At 39.9% G+C, this 20,201-nt stretch overlaps 1 protein-coding gene across 2 annotated transcripts in view; it reads left to right on the plus strand.

The window, feature by feature from the left end:
- The window catches only part of LOC134351759 (POC1 centriolar protein homolog B-like), a 118,037-nt gene that overhangs the window by 29,677 nt on the left and 68,159 nt on the right, over positions 1 to 20,201 (plus strand). For both annotated transcript variants that reach the window (XM_063058384.1, XM_063058385.1), the window contains exons 3-6: positions 9,271 to 9,442; positions 15,464 to 15,643; positions 18,884 to 18,991; positions 19,420 to 19,535. In XM_063058384.1, the coding sequence (XP_062914454.1) occupies positions 9,271 to 9,442; positions 15,464 to 15,643; positions 18,884 to 18,991; positions 19,420 to 19,535 (576 nt within the window). The remainder of the gene's footprint in view (positions 1 to 9,270; positions 9,443 to 15,463; positions 15,644 to 18,883; positions 18,992 to 19,419; positions 19,536 to 20,201) is intronic.

Here is a 20,201-nt window from a genome sequence, read left to right on the forward strand (position 1 = left end):
CACAGACCCCAGACACATCTTCCCACCTTTATCTCTAATTGGTCCTACCTTCACTCCTGTCATCCTTTTTTTCTTCACATAATTGAAGAATGCCTTGGGGTTTTCCTTTACCCTACTCGCTAAGGCCTTCTCATGCCCCCTTCTTGCTCTTCTCAGCCCCTACCAGGTCTCTAGATGCATTCCACAATATTATCAAGTGATTAATCAGACCTCTGGCTGTTTTACAGAACAGGGGCAAGGAAAATAATCAGTACTTGTCAAGTGAACACCATATCTTTTTGGGGATCGTCAAATTTCCAGCAGTTAGTATAATAAATGCAAAAGCTAACTCTTCTTAAGAATTAACTGATAGAACTTGAATTACCTTAAAATATTTTTGATATTTTGATCTATTAAACTAAACACTGCAGAAATACTTCACTCATCCATAAAATTAAATTAGAGATGCCAGTGTGTTGTTTTTTTTCACGCCATTTACTTTTTTACTTTTCCTGTCATTTTCTTTTACTTGGGCCTTGTTTTTTTTTGCATCATCGAAAATGCAACAGCAAACATGAACAAGTTAGGATATAAACACCTACAATGGTAGTTACATAGGCTTACATATAACACTTTGGACCAGAAGAAATGGTCCAGAAGAGATATATGGAAATTATTATTAATCCACTATTATTACTATCTTTCTTAACAACTAATATCATTATTTAACCTAATAGAGTAGAATTTCAACTGTACATAATTATCTATTTAAGTGTCTAATTTCTTTTTATATCATCTTAATGTTTACTTAGGATTGTATAAATAATTATAGTTTTATACATATATAAAGAAATGGAAAAGGTTATACATGTGAAAAAAGTTCATGATACTTGTGAATTCCTTATCCAAATAAAAATAAAAAATTAAAAAAAGAATTTTCCATTTGTGACATCATGTCAGCATCAAAAATATTTCAGATTTCAGAGAGTTTCAGATTTTAGAATTTCAGATAAGAGGTTCACAACCTGTACACTATGTAATGTCAATTTGAAATAAATAAATGAATTGTAAATAATATCACTCAGGAACAATCAAGAAATATTGCATATCCACATGTTTAAGAATCAGTTCCTAATTTGACCTCTTAAATCAGAGACATATATCATGCAAAAGTCAATTTTCCAAATGACTTGTAAAGCCAGAATAAATGAATAATTTGAAATCAAAAAAAAATGCAACAGTATTGTATGCACAGGATAACGTATTGTACCAGAGGAACCAACATACTAGAACACTTATCGAGCACTTACCGTGCTATCCCTCACCCACAGTTTGGAAAGTCTGATCACCTAAGTATAGGCAGAAAATGAAGACTGCAGCACCAGTAGTGAGGACCAAGAAGATATGGACAAGGGAGGCACAGGAGCACTTGCTGGACTGCTTTAAAATGATGGACTGGACTACATTCAGGGATACATCTTTGAGTCAGAAAGAGTATGCCACAGATGTCACTGACTTCATTAAAACCTGTGTGGATGAGAGTGTGCATACGACAACATACTGTACATACCCAAATCAAAAGCTGTGGATGAACCAGGAGGTTCATAGTCTGCTGAGGGCTAGAACCTTAGTATTCAAACATGGCGACCCAGGTCTTTACAAGAGAACCAGGTACAACTTGCGGGAGGGCTACCTCAAGAGCAAGGGAACAATTCCAAACAAGGTTGGAGGCAGAATTGGATGCATGTCAACTCTGGCAGAATTTGCAAGCCAATATTTCCTACAAAGTGAAATCTAACATCATGAATGGCAGTGATGCTTCACTCCCAAATGAGCTCAATGCCCTTTATGCACACTTTGAAAGGGAGAATAAAACTATAGCTATGAGAATCTCTGCAGCACCTGGTGACCCTGTGATCTCCATCTCGGAGGCCAATGTCAGATCGTCTTTCAAGAGGATGAACCTTTGCAAGGCGACAGGCCCAGATGGAATACCTGGTAGGGCTCTGAAAACCTGTGCCAACCAACTGGCAGGTGTGTTAGAAGACATTTTCAATCTCTCATTGCTGCAGTCGGAAGTTCCCAACTGCTCTAAAGGGGCAACAATTATACCAGTGCCCAAGAGCAGGGTAAGCTGCCTTAACAACAATCGTCTAGTTGCACACACATCTACGGTGATGAATGCTTTGAGAGGTTGGTTATGGCTAGAGTTAATTCCAGTCTCAGCAAGGACCTGGACCCTCTGCAATTTGCCTATCACCACAATAAGTCTACGGCAGATATGATCTCAGTGGCTCTTCATGTGGCCTTGGGTCACGTGGACCATACAAATACCTATGTCAGGATGTAGTTTATTGGCTACAGCTCAGCTTTTAACACAATTATTCCTAGTTTTGATTGAAAAGCTCCAGAACCTAGGTTTCTGTACCACCTTCTGCAACTGGATCCTTGACTTCCTAACCAGAAGCCCCCAGTCCATAAGGATTAGAAATAACATCTTCACCTTCTTGACGACCAACATAGTGCACTTCGGGGATATGCGGCTAGCCAGCTTCTTTTATCTCCCTACACCCATGACTGTGTGGCTAAGCACAGCTCAAATGCCATCTATAAATTTGCTGACGATACAACTATTGTTGGCAGACTTTCAGATGGTGGTGTGAGAGCATACAGGACTGAGATATATCAGCTAGTTGAGTAGTGTCGCAGCAACAATCTTGCACTCAACATCAGTAAGACCAAAGAACCGATTGTGGAATTCAGAAGAGTAAGACAAGGGAACACACACCAGTCTTCATGAAGGGATTAGAAGTGGAAAGAGTGAGCAATATCAAGTACTTGGGTGTCGATTATATCTGAGGATCTATCCTGGACCCAACAGCTGCAAAGAGGGCATAACAGTGGTTATATTTCATTAGGAGTTTGAGGAGATTTGGGAGAGTGACTGCACAGGATCAAAGTAAGCTGCAGAGAGTTGTAAATTTGGTCAGTTCCATCATGGGCACTACAGTGCCTCTGCAGTATCCAGGACGTCTTCAAGGAGTGATGCCTCAAGAAGACGGCAGCCATCATTACCTACCCCCATCACCCAGGTTTTTTATTTATATATATATATGTGTGTGTGTGTATATAAGAGAGAGATACATATAGACATAATAACTCACAGCAAATGCCAATATCAATTCTGATTCTGAAATTAATCTTATAACATTATTCCGCCCTCTCCTGGTTTCTCCCCTTGCATCTCTGATGAGTTACCTTCATGTATTTTAATTGTGAATCTGTGCTGTGCGGGGAAAAATAGCTGTAATAGGATTTAAGAAAAACTAAATAAATATAGAAACCAAAAATAAAATAAATAATCTTTTCTGCAGAGTCATTGGCTTTACTAAAATTTTTGCAGTCTTTCAGTCCTATACTGCATATATGTAAAAGACTTAGGCACATACAGTGCCAATAAAAAGTATTCACCACCCCTTGGAAGTTTCCATGTTTTATGGTCTTACAATATTGAATCACAGTGGACTTAATTTGGCTTTTTTTTTGACATTGATCAACAGAAAAAGACTTTTTCGTGTCAAAGTGAAAACAGATCTCTACAGAGTGATCTAAATTAATTACAAATATAAAACCAAGTAATTGCATATGTATTCACCCCTTCAAGTAGTTGCACCTTTGGCAGTAATTACAGCTTTGAGTCTGTGTTGGTAGGTCTCTATCAGCTTTGCACATCTGGACACTGCAATTTTTCCCTATTCTTTACAAAACTGTTCAAGCTCTGTCAGATTGCATGGGGATCATGAGTGAACAGCCCTTTTCAGGTCTGGCCACAAATTCTCAAATGGATTGTGGTCTGGACTCAGACTTGGCCACTCCAGGACGTTAATTTTATTATTTTTAACCTATGTAGCTTTGGTTTTATGCTTGGGGTCATTGTCTCGCTGGAAAACAAATCTTTTCCCAAGTCACAATTCTCTTGCAAACTGCATCAGGTTTTCCTCCAGGATTTCCCTGTATTTTTCCCTGAAATATATGGACTTCAGCAAGGTACTTGATAAGGTACCCCATGCAAGGCTTATTGAGAAAGTAAGGAGGCATGGGATCCAAGGGGACCTTGTTTTGTGGATCAGAATTGGCTTGCCCACAGAAGGCAAAGAGTGGTTGTAGATGGGTCATATTCTGCATGGAGGTCAGTGACCAGTGGTGTGCTTCAGGGATCTGTTCTGGGACCCCTTCTCTTCAAGATGTTTATAAATGACCTAGATGAGGAAGTTGAGGGCTGGGCTAGTAAATTTGCTGATGACACAAAGGTTGGGGGTGTTGTGGATAGTGTGGAGGGCTGTCAGAAGTTACAGGTGTTTAAAACCCACGTGCACACAACCGGAGGGCTGTCAGAGGTTACAGTGGGACATTGATAGGATGCAAAACTGGGCTGAGAAGTGGCAGATTGAGTTCAACCCAGGTAAGTGTGAGGTGATTCACTTTGGTAGGTCAACTATGATGGCAGAATATAGTATTAATGGTAAGACTCTTGGCAGTGTGGAGGATCAGAGGGATCTTGGGGTCCGAGTCCATAGGACACTCAAAGCTGCTGTGCAGGTTGACAGTGTGGTTAAGAAGACATATGGTGCATTGGCCTTCATCAACCTTGGGATTGAGTTCAAGACCAAGAAGTAATGTTATAGCTACAGGTTTCCCCCGCCATCCGAAAGTAGAGCGTTCCTATGAAATGGTTCATAAGCCGGAATGTCGTAAAGTGAAGAAGCAATTACCATTTATTTATATGGGGAAAATTTGTGAGCATTCGCAGACCCAAAAAATAACCTACCAAATCATGCCAAATACAGGTTTCCCCCGCTTTTCGAATGTTCGCTTTACGAAACCTCACTGTTACGAAAGACCTACATTAGTTACCTGTTTTTGCTAACAGAAGGTGGTTTCACTGTTACGGAAAAAGGCAGTGCACGCCCCGAGCAGCCACTCCCCCCCTCCCCGGATTTGGAATGGCATTCTCGCCAGCATTGCTTAAACACGTGCCTGTGAGCAGCCGTTTGCAAGATGAGTTCTAAGGTATCGGAAAAGCCTGAAAGAGCTCGTAAGGGTGTTACACTTAGCATAAAACTGGACATAACTAAGCGTTTCGCTTGTGGTGAACGAAGTAAGGACAAAGTGAGTTTGACTTGTGGAAGTTGACAAAGATGATGTTGAAGAGGTTTTGGCATCCCATGACCAAGAACTGATAGACGAAGAGCTGATGCAATTGGAAAAGGAAAGGATAACAATCGAAACTGAATGCAGTAGCGAACGGACCGAAAGTGAAGTTGTCCAGGAACTGAACATGAAGCAACTGTGTGAGATTTTTGCTGCAATGATAAAGTACGACTTTAATTTTGAAAGGGTATGTCGGTTTAGGGCATATTTTCGAGATGGTTTGAGTGCTTACAAAGAACTGTATGGTAGAAAAATGTGCGAGGCTAGCAGTCAAGCATACTGTCGTTTTTCAAGCCTTCCACATCAGCCACAGCAGATGACGAACCTCAACCTTTGACATCGAGGCAGGCAAACATAGAAGAAGATGACCTGCCTGCACTGATTGATGATGAGATGACACCCCATTGTCCCATCACCCCAACCCCCGGACCGTGGACAGATACCGATTCGCGGAGATTGCAGCGGTAGCCAGGAGGCACCCAACACATCTTTTAAAAAAAAAGCCGAAATAAACAAGCTAATTAATTAGGTGCCGCCCGGCACATAATTGTCAGCCCAGATCAGAGGCAATTGTCGATTGCGTCGCCGCTGATCTGGGCCGACATTTACGTGCCAGGCAGCACCTAATTAATTAGCTTGTTTATTTTGGCTTTTTTCTTAAAGATGTGCTGGGTGCCTTCCGGCTACCGCTGTACCCCTGCATTCTTCGCGGATCAGTATCAGGTCGCTGCCCGGAGGGTGGGGGCCACTGCACCACCCCAGCGTCCGACGACTCAGCCTAACACACCATCATCAGTGTGCTCGATGTCTTCCCGATTCCCGTAAGTGATACTACACTATACATACATTATTTCTACTTTTTATAGGCTGTGTATTTTTAGGTGTTATTTGGTATGATTTGGCAGCTTCATAGCTTAAAGGTTACTGGAGAGCGCTTGCGCCGTGTTCTTGCCGACGGCGCTTGCATGAGATTTTCTGCCGAGAGCGCTTGCGTGAGATTTTCGCTACAGAGAGCAGTGCAGGCAATGATTGTGGAAAAGTATTTCTACTTTATATAGGCTGTGTATTTATCATATCATTCCTGCTTTTACGATATGTTACCGTTATTTTAGGTTTTATGTGTTATTTGGCATGATTTGGTAAGTTATTTTTGGGTCTGCGAACGCTGACAAATTTTTCCCATATAAATAAATGGTAATTGCGTCTTCGCTTTACGACCTTCCGGCTTACAAACCGTTTCATAGGAATGCTCTGCCTTCGGATGTACACATTAAACCTAAAATAACAGTACCATATAGTAAAAGCAGGAATGATATGATAAATACACAGTCTATATAGAGTAGAAATACTTTTCACAATCATTGCCACACTGTCCACCGTAGCGAAAATCTTACGTGAGCGCTCTCGGCAGAAACACTCTGTCCAGTAACCTTTGAGCTATGAAGCTGCCAAATCATACCAAATAACACATAAAAATACACAAACTATATAAGGTAGAGATAATGTATGTAAAGTGTAGTATCGCTTACTGGAATCAGGAAGACAGCGCCGAGCACACTGATGATGGTGTGTTAGGCTGAGTCGTCAGAGGTTGGGGTGGTGCAGTGGTCCCCAACCTCCAGGCCGCAGACCGATACCGATCTGCGAAGCGTGCAGCGATAGCCAGAATGCACCCAGCACATCTTTAAGAAAAAAGCCAAAATAAACAAGCTAATTAATTAAGTGCCGCCCGGCATGTAAATGTCGGCCCAGATCAGGATATCACGAGCGATTGCCGATTACATCGCCTCTGATCTGGGCCGACATTTACTTGCCGGGTGGCACCTAATTAATTAGCTTGTTTATTTAGGCTTTTTTCTTAAAGATGTGCTGGGTGCGTCCCGGCTACTGCTGCAACGCTGCATTCTTCGCAGCAATGTATCGGTCCACGGCCTGGAGGTTGGGGTGGTGGGACACTGGGGTGTCATCTCATCGTCGTCTGTTTCCATCAGGGCAGGCAGGTCATCTTCTATTTCTGCCTGCCTCAATGTCGAAGGTCGAGGTTCATCGTCTGCTTTGGCTGATGTGGAAGGCTTGAAAAACGACGGTATGCTTGACTGCTTAGCCTGGTGCATTTTTCTATCATACAGTTCTTTATAAGCACTCAAACCATCCTGCAAATATGCCTTAAACCTACATACCCTTTAAAAATTAAAGTCGTACTTTCTGCAATTGTTGCAGCGAAAATCTCACACAGTTGCTTCACGTTCAGTTTTTGGACGACTTCACTTTCGGTCCGTTTGCTACTGCAGTCAGTTTCAATTGTTATCCTTTCCTCTTGCAATTGCATCAGCTCTTCATCTATCAGTTTTTGGTCATGGGATGCCAAAACCTCTTCAGCATCATCTTCGTCAACTTCCACAAGCCAAACTCACTTTGTCCTTACTTCGTTCAACCACGATCGAAATGCTTAATTATGTCTAGTTTTATGCTAAGTGTAACACCCTTACGAGCTCTTTTAGGCTTTTCCGATACCTTAGAACTCATCTTGCAAACGGATGCTCAAAATAAATCGACATAAAGCACAGATGCTCACAGGCACATGTTTAAGCAGTGCCGACTAGAGTGCAGTTCCAGGGGAGGAGCTTGGCTGCTCTGGGCGCGCGCTACCTTTTTTCGTAACAGTGTGTGTCTGCATCTGTGCCACCCCCCCCCCCCGGCACCCCTTCTCTGCCACCTGTCCCATGACCCTCCACCCTCTTCATTCCAAACATCCTTTGCTCCTGCCAGTTTTATAAACTCGCTCTCCACTCCATGTTTAGAAAAATACTGTACTGTGCAAAAGTCTTAGGCACCCTACCTATATACTGTATATATGTGCTTAAGACTTTTTGCATGACATTATATTTTAAATTTTGCAATTTATTTATTCTTTTGCCATTTTTCTCAAAAACAAATGCATTTATGGAAATATACTTTGCTTGAAACAATTTTTTCCCTCTGGCACTGAATAGAATTTGCTTTTTCACCAAATACTAAACAACATAATTGGAAATACATGTTAGAAAATCATGATCTCTATAATGAAATGAATGATGGAATCAGAGGCTATTTATAACAAGAAGGCAGTAGGGGCTGTCAGATTCATGAGTGTTTCATGTGAGGTTTGTAAAGTGAAGCAGCAAGGAATACTGGAAACCCTAAAAGTGATACAGCATGTGCTATTGCTTCATAGTTCCAGGAGCCCAGCTTCAATCCTGATCTCTAGTTCTGTCAATGTGAAGTTCACTCAAACATCCTTTGACCAATTGGTTCCCCCATGTGCGGCTGTTTCCTTGTACACCCCAAAGACTTGCTGATTGGTGAATTAATTATCCATAGTAACTTCCTCCTAGAGTAGGTGGGTGGTAGGAGAATCAGAAGAAAATTGATGGCAATTGATAAGAATTACAGAGAGGTAAGAGAGAGAATGGGATTACTCTAAACTGCCATAGACATGATAGGCTCATGGCTGAATTCATCAGAATTTCTTTGTCATGTAATATCAATTATTTGCATCAGTATATTACATCAAAATAGATGTTATCAACTTGTAGATGTTTAGTCTGCTATATATCTTTCTATCATCATCTCTTTGTGAACTATACTAATAATTTGAATCTGTCCTAGTGCAAATTGTGTGTTTACTCATTACTTGGAGGAAGTGAGCATGATGTATCACTCTGAAGGATTTTTTTTTTGCAATCAGATATATAAGAGACTATGAGTTATTTTCTACAAAAACAAAATGCTTAAGTCACTTGAACAAAACTGAGGGATTATAAGGAGCTTTATCAAAGACCACTAAATTCTAGCATTGAAATAGAACAGAACATGTTGCATTTACTCAATGGATCATGCAGCATCCATAGAGAGTAAAGCAGTTAATCTTTCAAGTTGAGCAGGACAGACAGCAATCTGATGAAAACACTTGAATTATTTAACTTGTTCTCTCTCTGTGGATGCTTCTGACCACCAGAGCACTTTCAACATTTTTAATTTCACATTATCAACATCAGAAGATTTTACACTTCTAATATTAATGTTTTAATATTTCCAAAGCAACTACCTCATTTGATCAGCACCTTATGATATGGAACTTGAAGCCTCAGACAAGAGCGTACCGATTTACAGGACACAAAGATGCTGTGATGTGTGCCCAGTTCTCTCCGTCAGGTCACCTGGTGGCATCTGCTTCACGGGATAAGACTGTTAGACTCTGGACGCCAAATATGTGAGTAAAGTTACTGAGCCTTGAATTTAGTAATGTTGTACAAATCCTTTTTTGATGCAGATAATTTTGTTACCAAAATAGCATTAAAATGCCAGATTTCTCATGGCATTATTCATGCCAGGTTGTGGTTATCACTACTGAAGTGAAATAAAGGGTGATGTAAGAATTTTCAAGCTTTAAAAAACATCGTGGTTAATGCGATGTTATTACAGCTCTGGGTGTCAGAGTTCAATTCCTGCACCATCTGTAAGGAGTTTGTGCATTCTTCCGTGACCATAGGAGTTAACTCCAGGTTTCCACCCACAGTCCAAAGTTGTACTACTTAATAGGTTAATTGGTCCTGTAAATTGTCCTGTGATTAAGCTTGGGTTAAATAAGTGGGTTGCTGGGCGACTTGGCTTGTTGGGCTGGAAGAACCTTTTCCATGTATTTTAAATAAAATAATTTTAAAAGTTGCATCTCAGTGATCTTTGTCTCTCAGACTTCCACGCTCACTTTGCTTACCTATCTCATTTTAATTTGTTTTTATTGAATGTGGGCATTATTGGCAAGGGCTGTATTTATTGCAACTCCTTAAAACAAGGGTCCCCAACCTTTTTTGCACCGCGGACTGGTTTAATATTGACAATATTCTTGTGGACCGGCCGACTTGGGGGAGTGTTCAAGTAGGGTTAAACTCACCTCAACATGTCTTTTACAGTTAAGGTTGCCAACTTTCTCACTCCCAAATAAGGGACAAAAGTAGCAGTCAAATACGGGACAGTGTTTACCCCGAAAAAGACTACCATGACCATGAAGCCTTGCGCGGGCACCTGTGTGCACATGCGTGATTGTGCCGATTTTTTTTTCCACAAATCGGTTTTGACTTGATCTTCCCAACTACACTGTACATACATTATTTCTACTTTATATAGGCTGTGTATTTATCATATCATTCCTGCTTTTACTATATGTTAGTGTTATTTTAGGTTTTGTATGTTATTTGGAATGATTTGGTAGGTTATTTTTTGGGTCTGGGAATGCTCAGACATTTTTCCCATACAAGTTAATGGTAATTGCTTCTGCGCTTTACGCCATTTCGGCACGAAAGGTTTCATAGGAACGCTCTACCTTAGCGGGGGAAATATGGGACAAGAGCAGTCCCATATGGGACAAAAACCAATTTAACCCAATATACGGGATGTCCCAGCAATACGGGACAGTTGGCAACCCTATGTTCAAGTTCAACAGTGCATGACAGGGAATGAGGAAAGGTGCAGCTGACTTGTATCGTTTCCTCGTGGCCCGGTAGCACATACTTTGCGGCCCGGTATTGGTCCGCGGCCCGGTGGTTGGGGACCACTGCCTTGAAGAACTGAATGAATGGAGACCTGGAGTCAGACTTTGCTGGGTTTGAAGACCTGTCCTGAGTGTGTGAATGGGAAAGGGGCTTATTTTCCTGGTGGTGTTATGTCTTGCTTTGTTGTTGTTGCTTATGTATGTTTCTGTGCATCAAAACATACAGTGAAGTGAGTTGTTTGTGTTAACAACCAGTATACCCAAAGACGTGCTGGGGCAGCCCACAAGAGTCGCCACACATTTTGGCACCAACACAGCATGCCCATAATGTGATAAATAAGTGTGAATATAATTTCTCTTGAATGTTGTGGAAAGATTTGAAGTCCTTCAGTCCTACTGGTAGGTCTTTGTTCTTAAAGATACCAAAGGACTTGTTCATGATATTCTAACCAAAGGGGTTGAAGATAGTTCTGGGCTAATTATTTTGCAAGGGACGCTTGTTCTACAGGTGATAAGAAAATGGATTTGACAAGACACCTGCTAATTTTAATGTTCTTATGAACAGTGCTCTTAACAGCAGTAGGCTAGGGCTGGCCTTCAAACACCCAATCCATCGTTTTTTGACAATGGAGAGATTTCCAACCTATCCCCTATCCCTGTCCTTCAATAGTTATTTTCATTTTTAACAGGGTTCCTTGATGCCACATTTTGTCAAATGCCACCAGTGATGTTGGTTCCAAAGACTGCTTACACATCTCCTAATTTTCCTTTGATTCACATCTGCTGTGCTGTGGACCTCTTAGTTCTCATGTTACTTTATTTCAGCTTTTTAAACTGCTGTGTTGCTATTGGAACAGGCAAATGAGATTAGAAATAATATTGGGGCAAATGGATATGTAGGCAGTTTGGACTCACTCATAACAGGCCAAATGGATAGCAGAAAATAAATGAAAAAGTTGGAGATAATAGATTCAAAAATAATTAAACAAAAGATCGTTAAGAATGTGTGGGCAAACCATTAGTCAAGGCAATATAATTGCTAAATTTTCCATGTAATTTATTCTTGTCAATAGAATATTTTAGTTGTAATGTACTTAAATCAATAGGCAAAGACAATTCTGTAGTGAAATAATAAATTGTATTTACTGTTACTGTTTTTTAAAATTCTCCCTTAATTGCATATTTGCAGCTTTGAACATGGTATAATACCTGACAAGATGACTTCATTATTATAAACATTTTGGAAAATATTTTGCTTTGTGTGTGGTAGGTTATGTCTGTCTAATTTCATAGGCATTTGACAAGGTCCCGCGTGGAAAGTTCATCAAGAAGGTCCAGTTGCTTAGCATTCAAGATGAAATAGCAAATTGGATTAGACATTGGTTTTGTGGGAGAAGCCTGAGAATGGTAGTAGATAGTTGGCTGTCTGCCTGGAGTCTGTGACTAGTGGAGTGCCGCAAGGATTGGTGCTGAATCCATATCATTGATTTGGATGATAATGTGGTAAACTAGATCTGCAAATTTGCAGATGACACCAAGATGGGGCTATAGTGGACAGCAAGAAAGGTTATCATGACTTGCAGTGGGATCTGGTTCAGCTTGAAAAATCGACTGAAAAATAGCAAACCGAATTTAATACAGACAAGTTTGAGACATCGTCCTTTGGTAGGAACAACCATGGTAGGTCTTACACAGTGAATAGTAGGGCACTGAGGAGTATTGTAAAACAGAAAGTTCTGGGAATACTGGTCCAGAATTCATTGAAAGTGGCGTCACAGGTAGATAGGTTTGTTAAAAATGTTTTGGCACATTGGCCTTCATAAATCAAGTATTGAGTGCAGGAGCATATTATGTTGAAGTTGTATAAGACATTAGCGAGGTCTAATTTGGAGTGTTGTGTGCAGTTTTGGTCACCTACCTACAGGAAAGATGTAAATAAGGTTGAAGGTTCAGGGAAAATTTACAAGGATGTCCTGGATCTGGAGGACCTGAGTTATAAGGAAAGTTTAAATAGGTTTTAGGACTTCATTCCTCAGAACGTAGAAGATTGAGAGGAGGTTTGATCAAGGTATAGAAAATTATGAAGGGTATAGATGGGGTAACTGCATCTCAGTGTGGTATGGCAATTGTCCGGTATCCGGCCGCAAAGCACTCCGGCGTGTGGTGAAAACTGCCCAGCGGATTATCAGCGCCCAATTGCCCACCATTGAGAACATCTACCATAAATGCTGCCTGGGCAGGGCGAAAAGCATTATCAAGGATGCATCTCACCCTAACCATGGACTTTTTACTCTCCTCCCATCCGGTAGACGCTACAGGAGCCTCCGCTCCCGCACCAGCAAGCACAGGAAGAGCTTCTTCCCTGCGGCTGTGACCTTGCTGAACCTCACATCACAGCGCTAAGCAGTACTGCACCCATATTGTACTGTCTCAGTACTTTTATATTTGTGTGCTGTAGCACTTACTTCTTATTCGCAGTTATTTTGTAAATAACACTATGCTTTGCATTTCTGGTCAGATGCTAACTGCATTTCATTGGCTGTTTATCTGCACTCGGAACAATGACAATAAAGTTGAATCTAATCTAATCTAATTCAATACCATCATCTTCTCAAACTAATCAATAAGCTCCTGGACCTTGGCTTCAATACCGGCTTGTGCAGTTGGATCCTGGGTTTCCTCACTTGCAGAACTCAATTCAGTTAGCAAGAACATCGCCTCGAAGATCTCCATAAGCACAGGTGCACTTCAAGGCTATGTGCTTAATGCGCTGCTGTACCCACTTCTCACTTATGACTGTGTGGCTGACAATACCACAGCTCCAATACCATATCCAAGTTTGCTGATGACACCACTGTCGTAGGCCGAATCAAAGGTGGTGACGAATCAGTATATAGGAGGGAAATTGAAAATTTGGCTGATCGGTACCACAACAACAACCTCTCACTCAATGTTAGCAAGACCAAGGAGCTGATTATTTACTTCAGGAGAAGGAGACTAGAGCTCCATGAGCCGGAGCTCATCGGAGAATCAGAGATGGAGAGGGTCAGCTACTTTAACTTTCTAGGATTTCCAGAGGACCTGTCCTAGGCCTAGAATGTAAGTGCAATTATGAAGAAAGCATGGCAGTGCCTCTACTTCCTTGGGGGTTTGTGGAGATTTGGCATGACATCTGTAAAAATCTGTCAAAGTTTTAGATGTGTGGCGGAGAGTATTTTGACTGGTTGCATTACACCCTGGTTTGGAAGCACCAATGATCTTGAACAAAAAAATCCGACAAATAGTGGTGGATACAGCCCAGTCCATCACAGGTAAAACCCTCCCAACCATTGAGCACATCTACATGAAATACTGTTGCAGGCAGGCACCATCCACCAGCAGGGACTCCTTCCACCCAGGACATGCTCTCTTCTCACTGCTGCCATTAGGAAGAAGGTACAGGAGCCTCAGGACTTGCCATCAAGTTCAGGAGCAGTTATTACCCCTCAGTCTTCAACCTCTTGAACCAAAGGGGATAATTTCACTTAACTTGCCCCATCATTGAAATATTCCCATAAACTATGAATTCACTTTCAAGGACTCTTCACTTCATGTTCTCAAAATTTATTGCTTATTTATTACCATTAATATTATTATTTCTTCTTTTTCTATTTACACAGTTTGTTGCCTCCTGCACTCTGGTTGAATGACTTGTTGGGTAGTCTTTCATTGATTCTGTTACAGTTATTATTCTATAGATTTATAGAGTATGCCCAGAAGAAAATGAATCTCAGAATTGTATATGATATACAGTATATGTAGTTTGATAATAAATCTTCTTTGAACTTTTGAACTTTTATCTTGAAGTGGGTTTTAGAGTTGGCACAACGTACAGTTCTAAATTCTATAAAGGTGATTTTCCTTAATGAAATTGCCTTGGGAGCTATAATTATAAAGTGAATTAAAATGAATCACATCAATGGATTTGATTATCTTTTTTCAATTATGCGTGTTTTTTTCTGTGTACACTGCTGTCATGTCAAAAATGATAGAATAGGTTGTCCAACAAATTTGTAATGTTCATAACTAATTATTGTAATCTATGGATACTCTTTAAAAAGAGTTTGCATTTGAAGTGGATGGGGTGGCAACACATCCTTACCCTTCCAACAGTTGGTTAAGTTTTAACATCAGTATAAGTTAGTACAAGACTCTCAATATTCTTGGTACTTCACATAAGAGTTAGAAGAATGATAAATTTTCATAAAGTATTCTAAACACGAGATTTTATAGATGTTGGAAATCCAGAGCATCACACAAATGCTGAATGAATTCTGGCTTCTTCCCCCTTCTTTTCTAGTCTTGAGAAAGGATTTTGGCTTGAAATGTCGACTGTTTATTCCTTTCCTTAGATTCTTTCTGGCTTGATGAGTTCCTCCAGCATTTTGTATGTGTATTACAGATATTCTAGCAGACAATACACCGATGTTTATATCATGAACATTCATTTTACTTATGAAAGGTATATAATTTTACACTACACCACACAAAACATTTATCCACACTGTGCATAATTATTTTGAATATGAAAATTTAAAAAATGGAAAGTAAGTAATTTCAAGTATGATAAGCAAGAGGTTTATTTTTATTTTTAACAATAGCCCAAGACAGTTCTCAAAATCAAAAATGGTTATTGCTTTCCTACATTATTTGGTATGCTTCCTTTAGAAAACGCTATCTTCTGTTTTGGTATCTTCTGTTTAGCAAAGGGGTGTCAACAGCATTCACAGCCCACGGTGCCACAGTTCGCAGTGTGAATTTCTCCAGCGATGGTAATTTCCTGGTTACAGCAGCTGACGACAAATCAGTAAAGGTGTGGAGCGCTCATCAGCAACGGTTTTTGTTGTCCTTTAAAGAGCACAATAACTGGGTGCGCTGTGCTAGGTAAGTTTATGTTAGAGTGGCTGACTTAGTAAGCCTTATGGAAACAGTTAAAATTTTAGTTTGATATTTGTTTTCTTTCCTCTAGTGATTATATAATCAAATCAGTACATAATTTGGAAGATTGCTCTCTGTAGTTTGAGCTTGATTATGTTGACTGTTTTATTTCAATGTGTGTTTTGGCTTTTTGTTTTGGAATTGGTTTATTATTGTCACATGTACCAACATACAGTGAAAAGCTTTTCTTGCATACTGTTCATACAGATTAGTTCATTACACGGTGCAGTGAGATAGAACAAGGTTTAAAAAAATAGCACTGCAAAATCAGCTAACTGCTACAGAAAAGTGTAGGTGTGAGATCATAGTGAGAGAGATTGTAAGGTCAAGAGTCCAATTTCTTGTACTAGGGAACCACTTAATTGTCTTGCAATAGTGGGGTAGAAGTTGTCCTTGAGCCTGGTGATGTGTGCTTTCAGGCTTTTGTGTCTTGTGTCCAATGGAAAAGGGAAGAAGAGAGAACGTCTGACATGGGTGCGGTCTTTGATTTTGCTGGATGCTTTACTGAGGCAGTGAGAAATATAAGCAGAATCTGTGATGTGCTGAGCTATGTCCAAAACTCTTACAGTCAGACTAAGGCGTTATGCATCCAGATAAGATATTTTCTATGGTACATTGATAAAAATTGGTAAGGGTCGACAAGGACATGCCAAATTTCCTTAGCTTCCTAAAGAAGTAGAGTTATTGGCGAGCTTTCTTGGCCGTGTTGTATTTGTTGGTTAGATCAATACAGGCTGTTGGTGACTTTGACTCCTGGAATGTGAAGTCCTCAACCCTCTCAATCTCAACACTGATGTAGATATTTGTGAACTGTTTAAATTATAGATTTAGAATTTTACATGTGTAAATATTCACTGATATCAGCTAAAGTTGCAGTATACTGTTCATAATGTTTGCAAAATCGTATTTTGTACTTTCAAGGTATTTTAGTTAACCTGCTTTCTAAACAAAAACTCAACATGTATGAAAATAGTGCATTTGTTATGTTAACTGAACATAGCCCTTCAATGATGCAACAAGCAGAATTGACAGAGGGATCCAGGAGCGGGAGCGAAGAACTGGCTGTTGCCCGTGCAGCAGTCCCCCCCCGTCCCCCCCGTGTCACTGATGTAGTCCAAGGGAAGGGCAAGTGCCGATGTAGCTTGGCACCAGTGTCGTCAGAGAGGTTGCCAGAATAAAGTTGTAAACGACATCAAACTGCCTTAGGGACCCCGGCTCCAGATTTCTTCCTCGGGGTTTACTCACGAAGCCTTTCCCATGGGTGAGTATGGCCGCAAAGCAGCGGAGGTTTAAAATCAGAGTTTTCCTTCTCCTAGGCGGGCTGCCGTCCAAGGCTGATGAGCCCCACCCGCCTGAGAGGGGATCCTGTAGGTATAGGATATTTGAATTTCCATAAGGCATCTGACAAGGTGCCACATGAAAGGTTAGTGCACAAGATAAAAGTTCATGGTATTGGGGGACGTATGTTATCGTGCATTGAATGTTAGTTATCACTTATAAAACAAAGTCAGAATATCGAATTAGTAACTTTACGGGTGACAGCAAAAATGTTAGTGTAGTGGATGGTGAAGGACGTTATCTAAAGTTACAACAGGATCCAGATCACAGTCCTGGGTTAAGGATGAAAGGTGAAATGTTTATGGGGAACTTCTTCACTTCAGAAGCTGGTGAGAGTGTGGAACAAGCTACCATTGGAAATGGTGAATGTGGGTTTGATTTCAATGTTTAAGAGAAATTTGGAAAGTGTATGGATGGGAGGGAATTGAGGGCTATGATCCAAGTGCTGGTCATAATAATAGTTGAATAATAGTTTGGCATGGATTAGATAGGCTGAAGGGTCTGTTTCTGTGCTGTAGTGTTTTATGACTCAAACTGGGAAAGTGGGTAAAGGAATGATCAATGGAATTTGACAGGTGTGAAGTGATGCATTTTGAGAAGTTTCCCCAGGATCAAGTCATTCACTCTATGTCCTGCCCTGGTTTGACTTGTACAATAGAGAGGCCTAGGGGTTTATAAGTGCCTGGAGACTGAGTGCAGGATGTTCAAGTTTGCTGATGACATGGAAGTACTTAGGAGACTATGTTGCAATAAGGATATTTAAGCATCAGTAGCGAGATATGGATAGGTTAAGTGAGTGGGTAAAAGCTTGTCAAATGGAGTTTAATATAGGAGAGTGAAGTCATGCTCCCTTGTCAGAGAAATCTAAAAGCAGACTATTACCTAAGCAGTTAGCAAAGCCTTTTGAAACTGACATCAGAAAAATTGCAATTGAGTGAAGTGCAGATGGATCTCTGCCTACTTGTGTACAAATCATGCATTGGTAGGCAGGTGATTAGGAAGGCAAATGGTATATTGACCTTTATTGCAAGCAGATTGGAATCTGGAAGTGGGTAAATATTGTTACAGTTGTACAGGGTACTAGTGAAGTGATACCTGGAGTATTGTGCACTGATTTGGTTTCCTTATTTAAGTAAAAATATACTGGCATTAGTAGCATTCCAAAGAAGATTCACCACGCTAATTCCTTTCATGTCCTATCAATCAGCTAAAGAAATTAGATCTTGAATTCTTTGGAGTTTAGAAGAATAAAGAATGATTTTAATGAAACATATAAGGTCGTTAGGGTCACAGCAGATTACGTGTTGAGATATTTCCACTTGTAGAAAATCTTGAATGAGGGAGCATAGGTGAAAGTTAAGGGGCTGTCATTTAAAACTGAGATACATATGAACCTCATATGATGAATCTTTGGAATTCTCTACCCTTGAAGATTGTAAAGGTTCGAACATTAAAGAGGGAAATTTTGAAAGATCTGGAATTGAGGGCTTGAGGAACTATCACAAGAGGAAACGAGGCCTGTGACAGTTTGTCCATGATCTGGTTGAATAATGAGGCAAGCTTGAGGTGCCGAGCCACTTGCTCTTACTCTTATTTTCTTATCTTTATTTAAAGTGTAGCATTGCTCTCCAGTGTGCATTTTTTAAACCTAACCCAATGCCTGTAAACAAAAATCAGTTCACTATTATATACTATTAGGGGATGTCAGGTATTAATATTCTTGTAAGCAGATGTTATCAAATGTCCAACCATATCTAAAAGGTCGTTTTACTGGTTTGAAGTATAAAAGTTATCTTTTTTTTATCTGACTGTATTCTTATTGTATTTCAACTGCATTATTTTGAACAGGTTCTCACCAGATGGAAGGCTTATAGTTTCCTGTAGTGATGACAGAACTGTTAAGATCTGGGACACAGCGAGCAGGGAGTGTATCAATACTTTCACTAATCATGGGGGGTAAGTTGATATTCTTTTGTACCAAAGGATATAATTATTCCCACCGAGGAGGTTTGTATGTTCTCTCCATGACCACATTGGTTTCTCGGGATGCTCTAGTTTCCTCCTACATTCCAAAGGCGTACGTGATAGTAGGTTAATTCGTCACATGGGTGCTGCAGGCTCATTGCACCTCAAGGCTCTATTACTGTGCTCTTATTTCTAAATAAATATTCAAATCCTCAGTAAGAAATTTGTTTAGAGAAGCAATGGAAACCTTGTGGCATAACTTGCAAATGCCTTAAGGTTTAGAGTCAAATTGTAATGCTTAGCTATTTACCTCAACTTGTTCATTAAACCACTGTTCTTACTGGGTAAAACTAGTAAGAAATTTATTGCATTCTACATTTTTGCTGATATCCAAATGTGTGATATTTATTTTGACCTAGGTTTGCCAACTTTGTAGATTTTAACCCCAGTGGGACCTGTGTAGCTTCAGCAGGAACCGATAATACTGTGCAACTTTGGGATATCCGTATAAACAAGCTGCTGCAACATTATCAAGGTAATTAATTGGTACTCTAAGTTAGTTGTTTTATTTTTCAGAATGTCAGTATAATCTTTATGGAAGAACTTGAATGTCATAAATTTGTAGCATATTTAAACTAATCCATTTTATTCCAGGTTCACAAAGTTAAAGGCATGTTAATGACATGATTAATCCACATGTTTATATATCAGTTTAACAGGTTTTATTGTGTGATTGATCCAGATGTTATTGTTTCTAATGTAATCTAAGTTGATATTGCCTAATACCTATTCTTTATTAATCATGCTTGGTAAAACCATCTCAAAGATTTGTTCCATAGTTTCAAATAAAACACTAATTCATTAGTTGCATAACTCTTAGTTACACAGTTCCTAAGTTTAGTTTCACAACTTCCAGAACTCACTACTTTTATTCAGGTTCAAGTTTATTGTCATTCAACCTCACACATGCTAAATAAAACAATGTTCCTCAGGGACCAAGGTGCAAAACACAGTACATATATCACATACAGTGTAAAAAATAATATTAACACTATTAACAGATTTTAAAAAGTATTCTGTAGTTGACATAAGTGACAAATAGTTAAATACTGTATACAACAGTATACTGCTACTGGTGCTGTTTTAACTGACCAGTAAGATAGCGATGCAATCAATTGCAGCGGCTTCTGCCGGCTCAATC

Source organism: Mobula hypostoma, chromosome 9 (assembly GCF_963921235.1).
Source record: "Mobula hypostoma chromosome 9, sMobHyp1.1, whole genome shotgun sequence".
Classification (NCBI taxonomy): Eukaryota; Metazoa; Chordata; class Chondrichthyes; order Myliobatiformes; family Myliobatidae; genus Mobula; species Mobula hypostoma.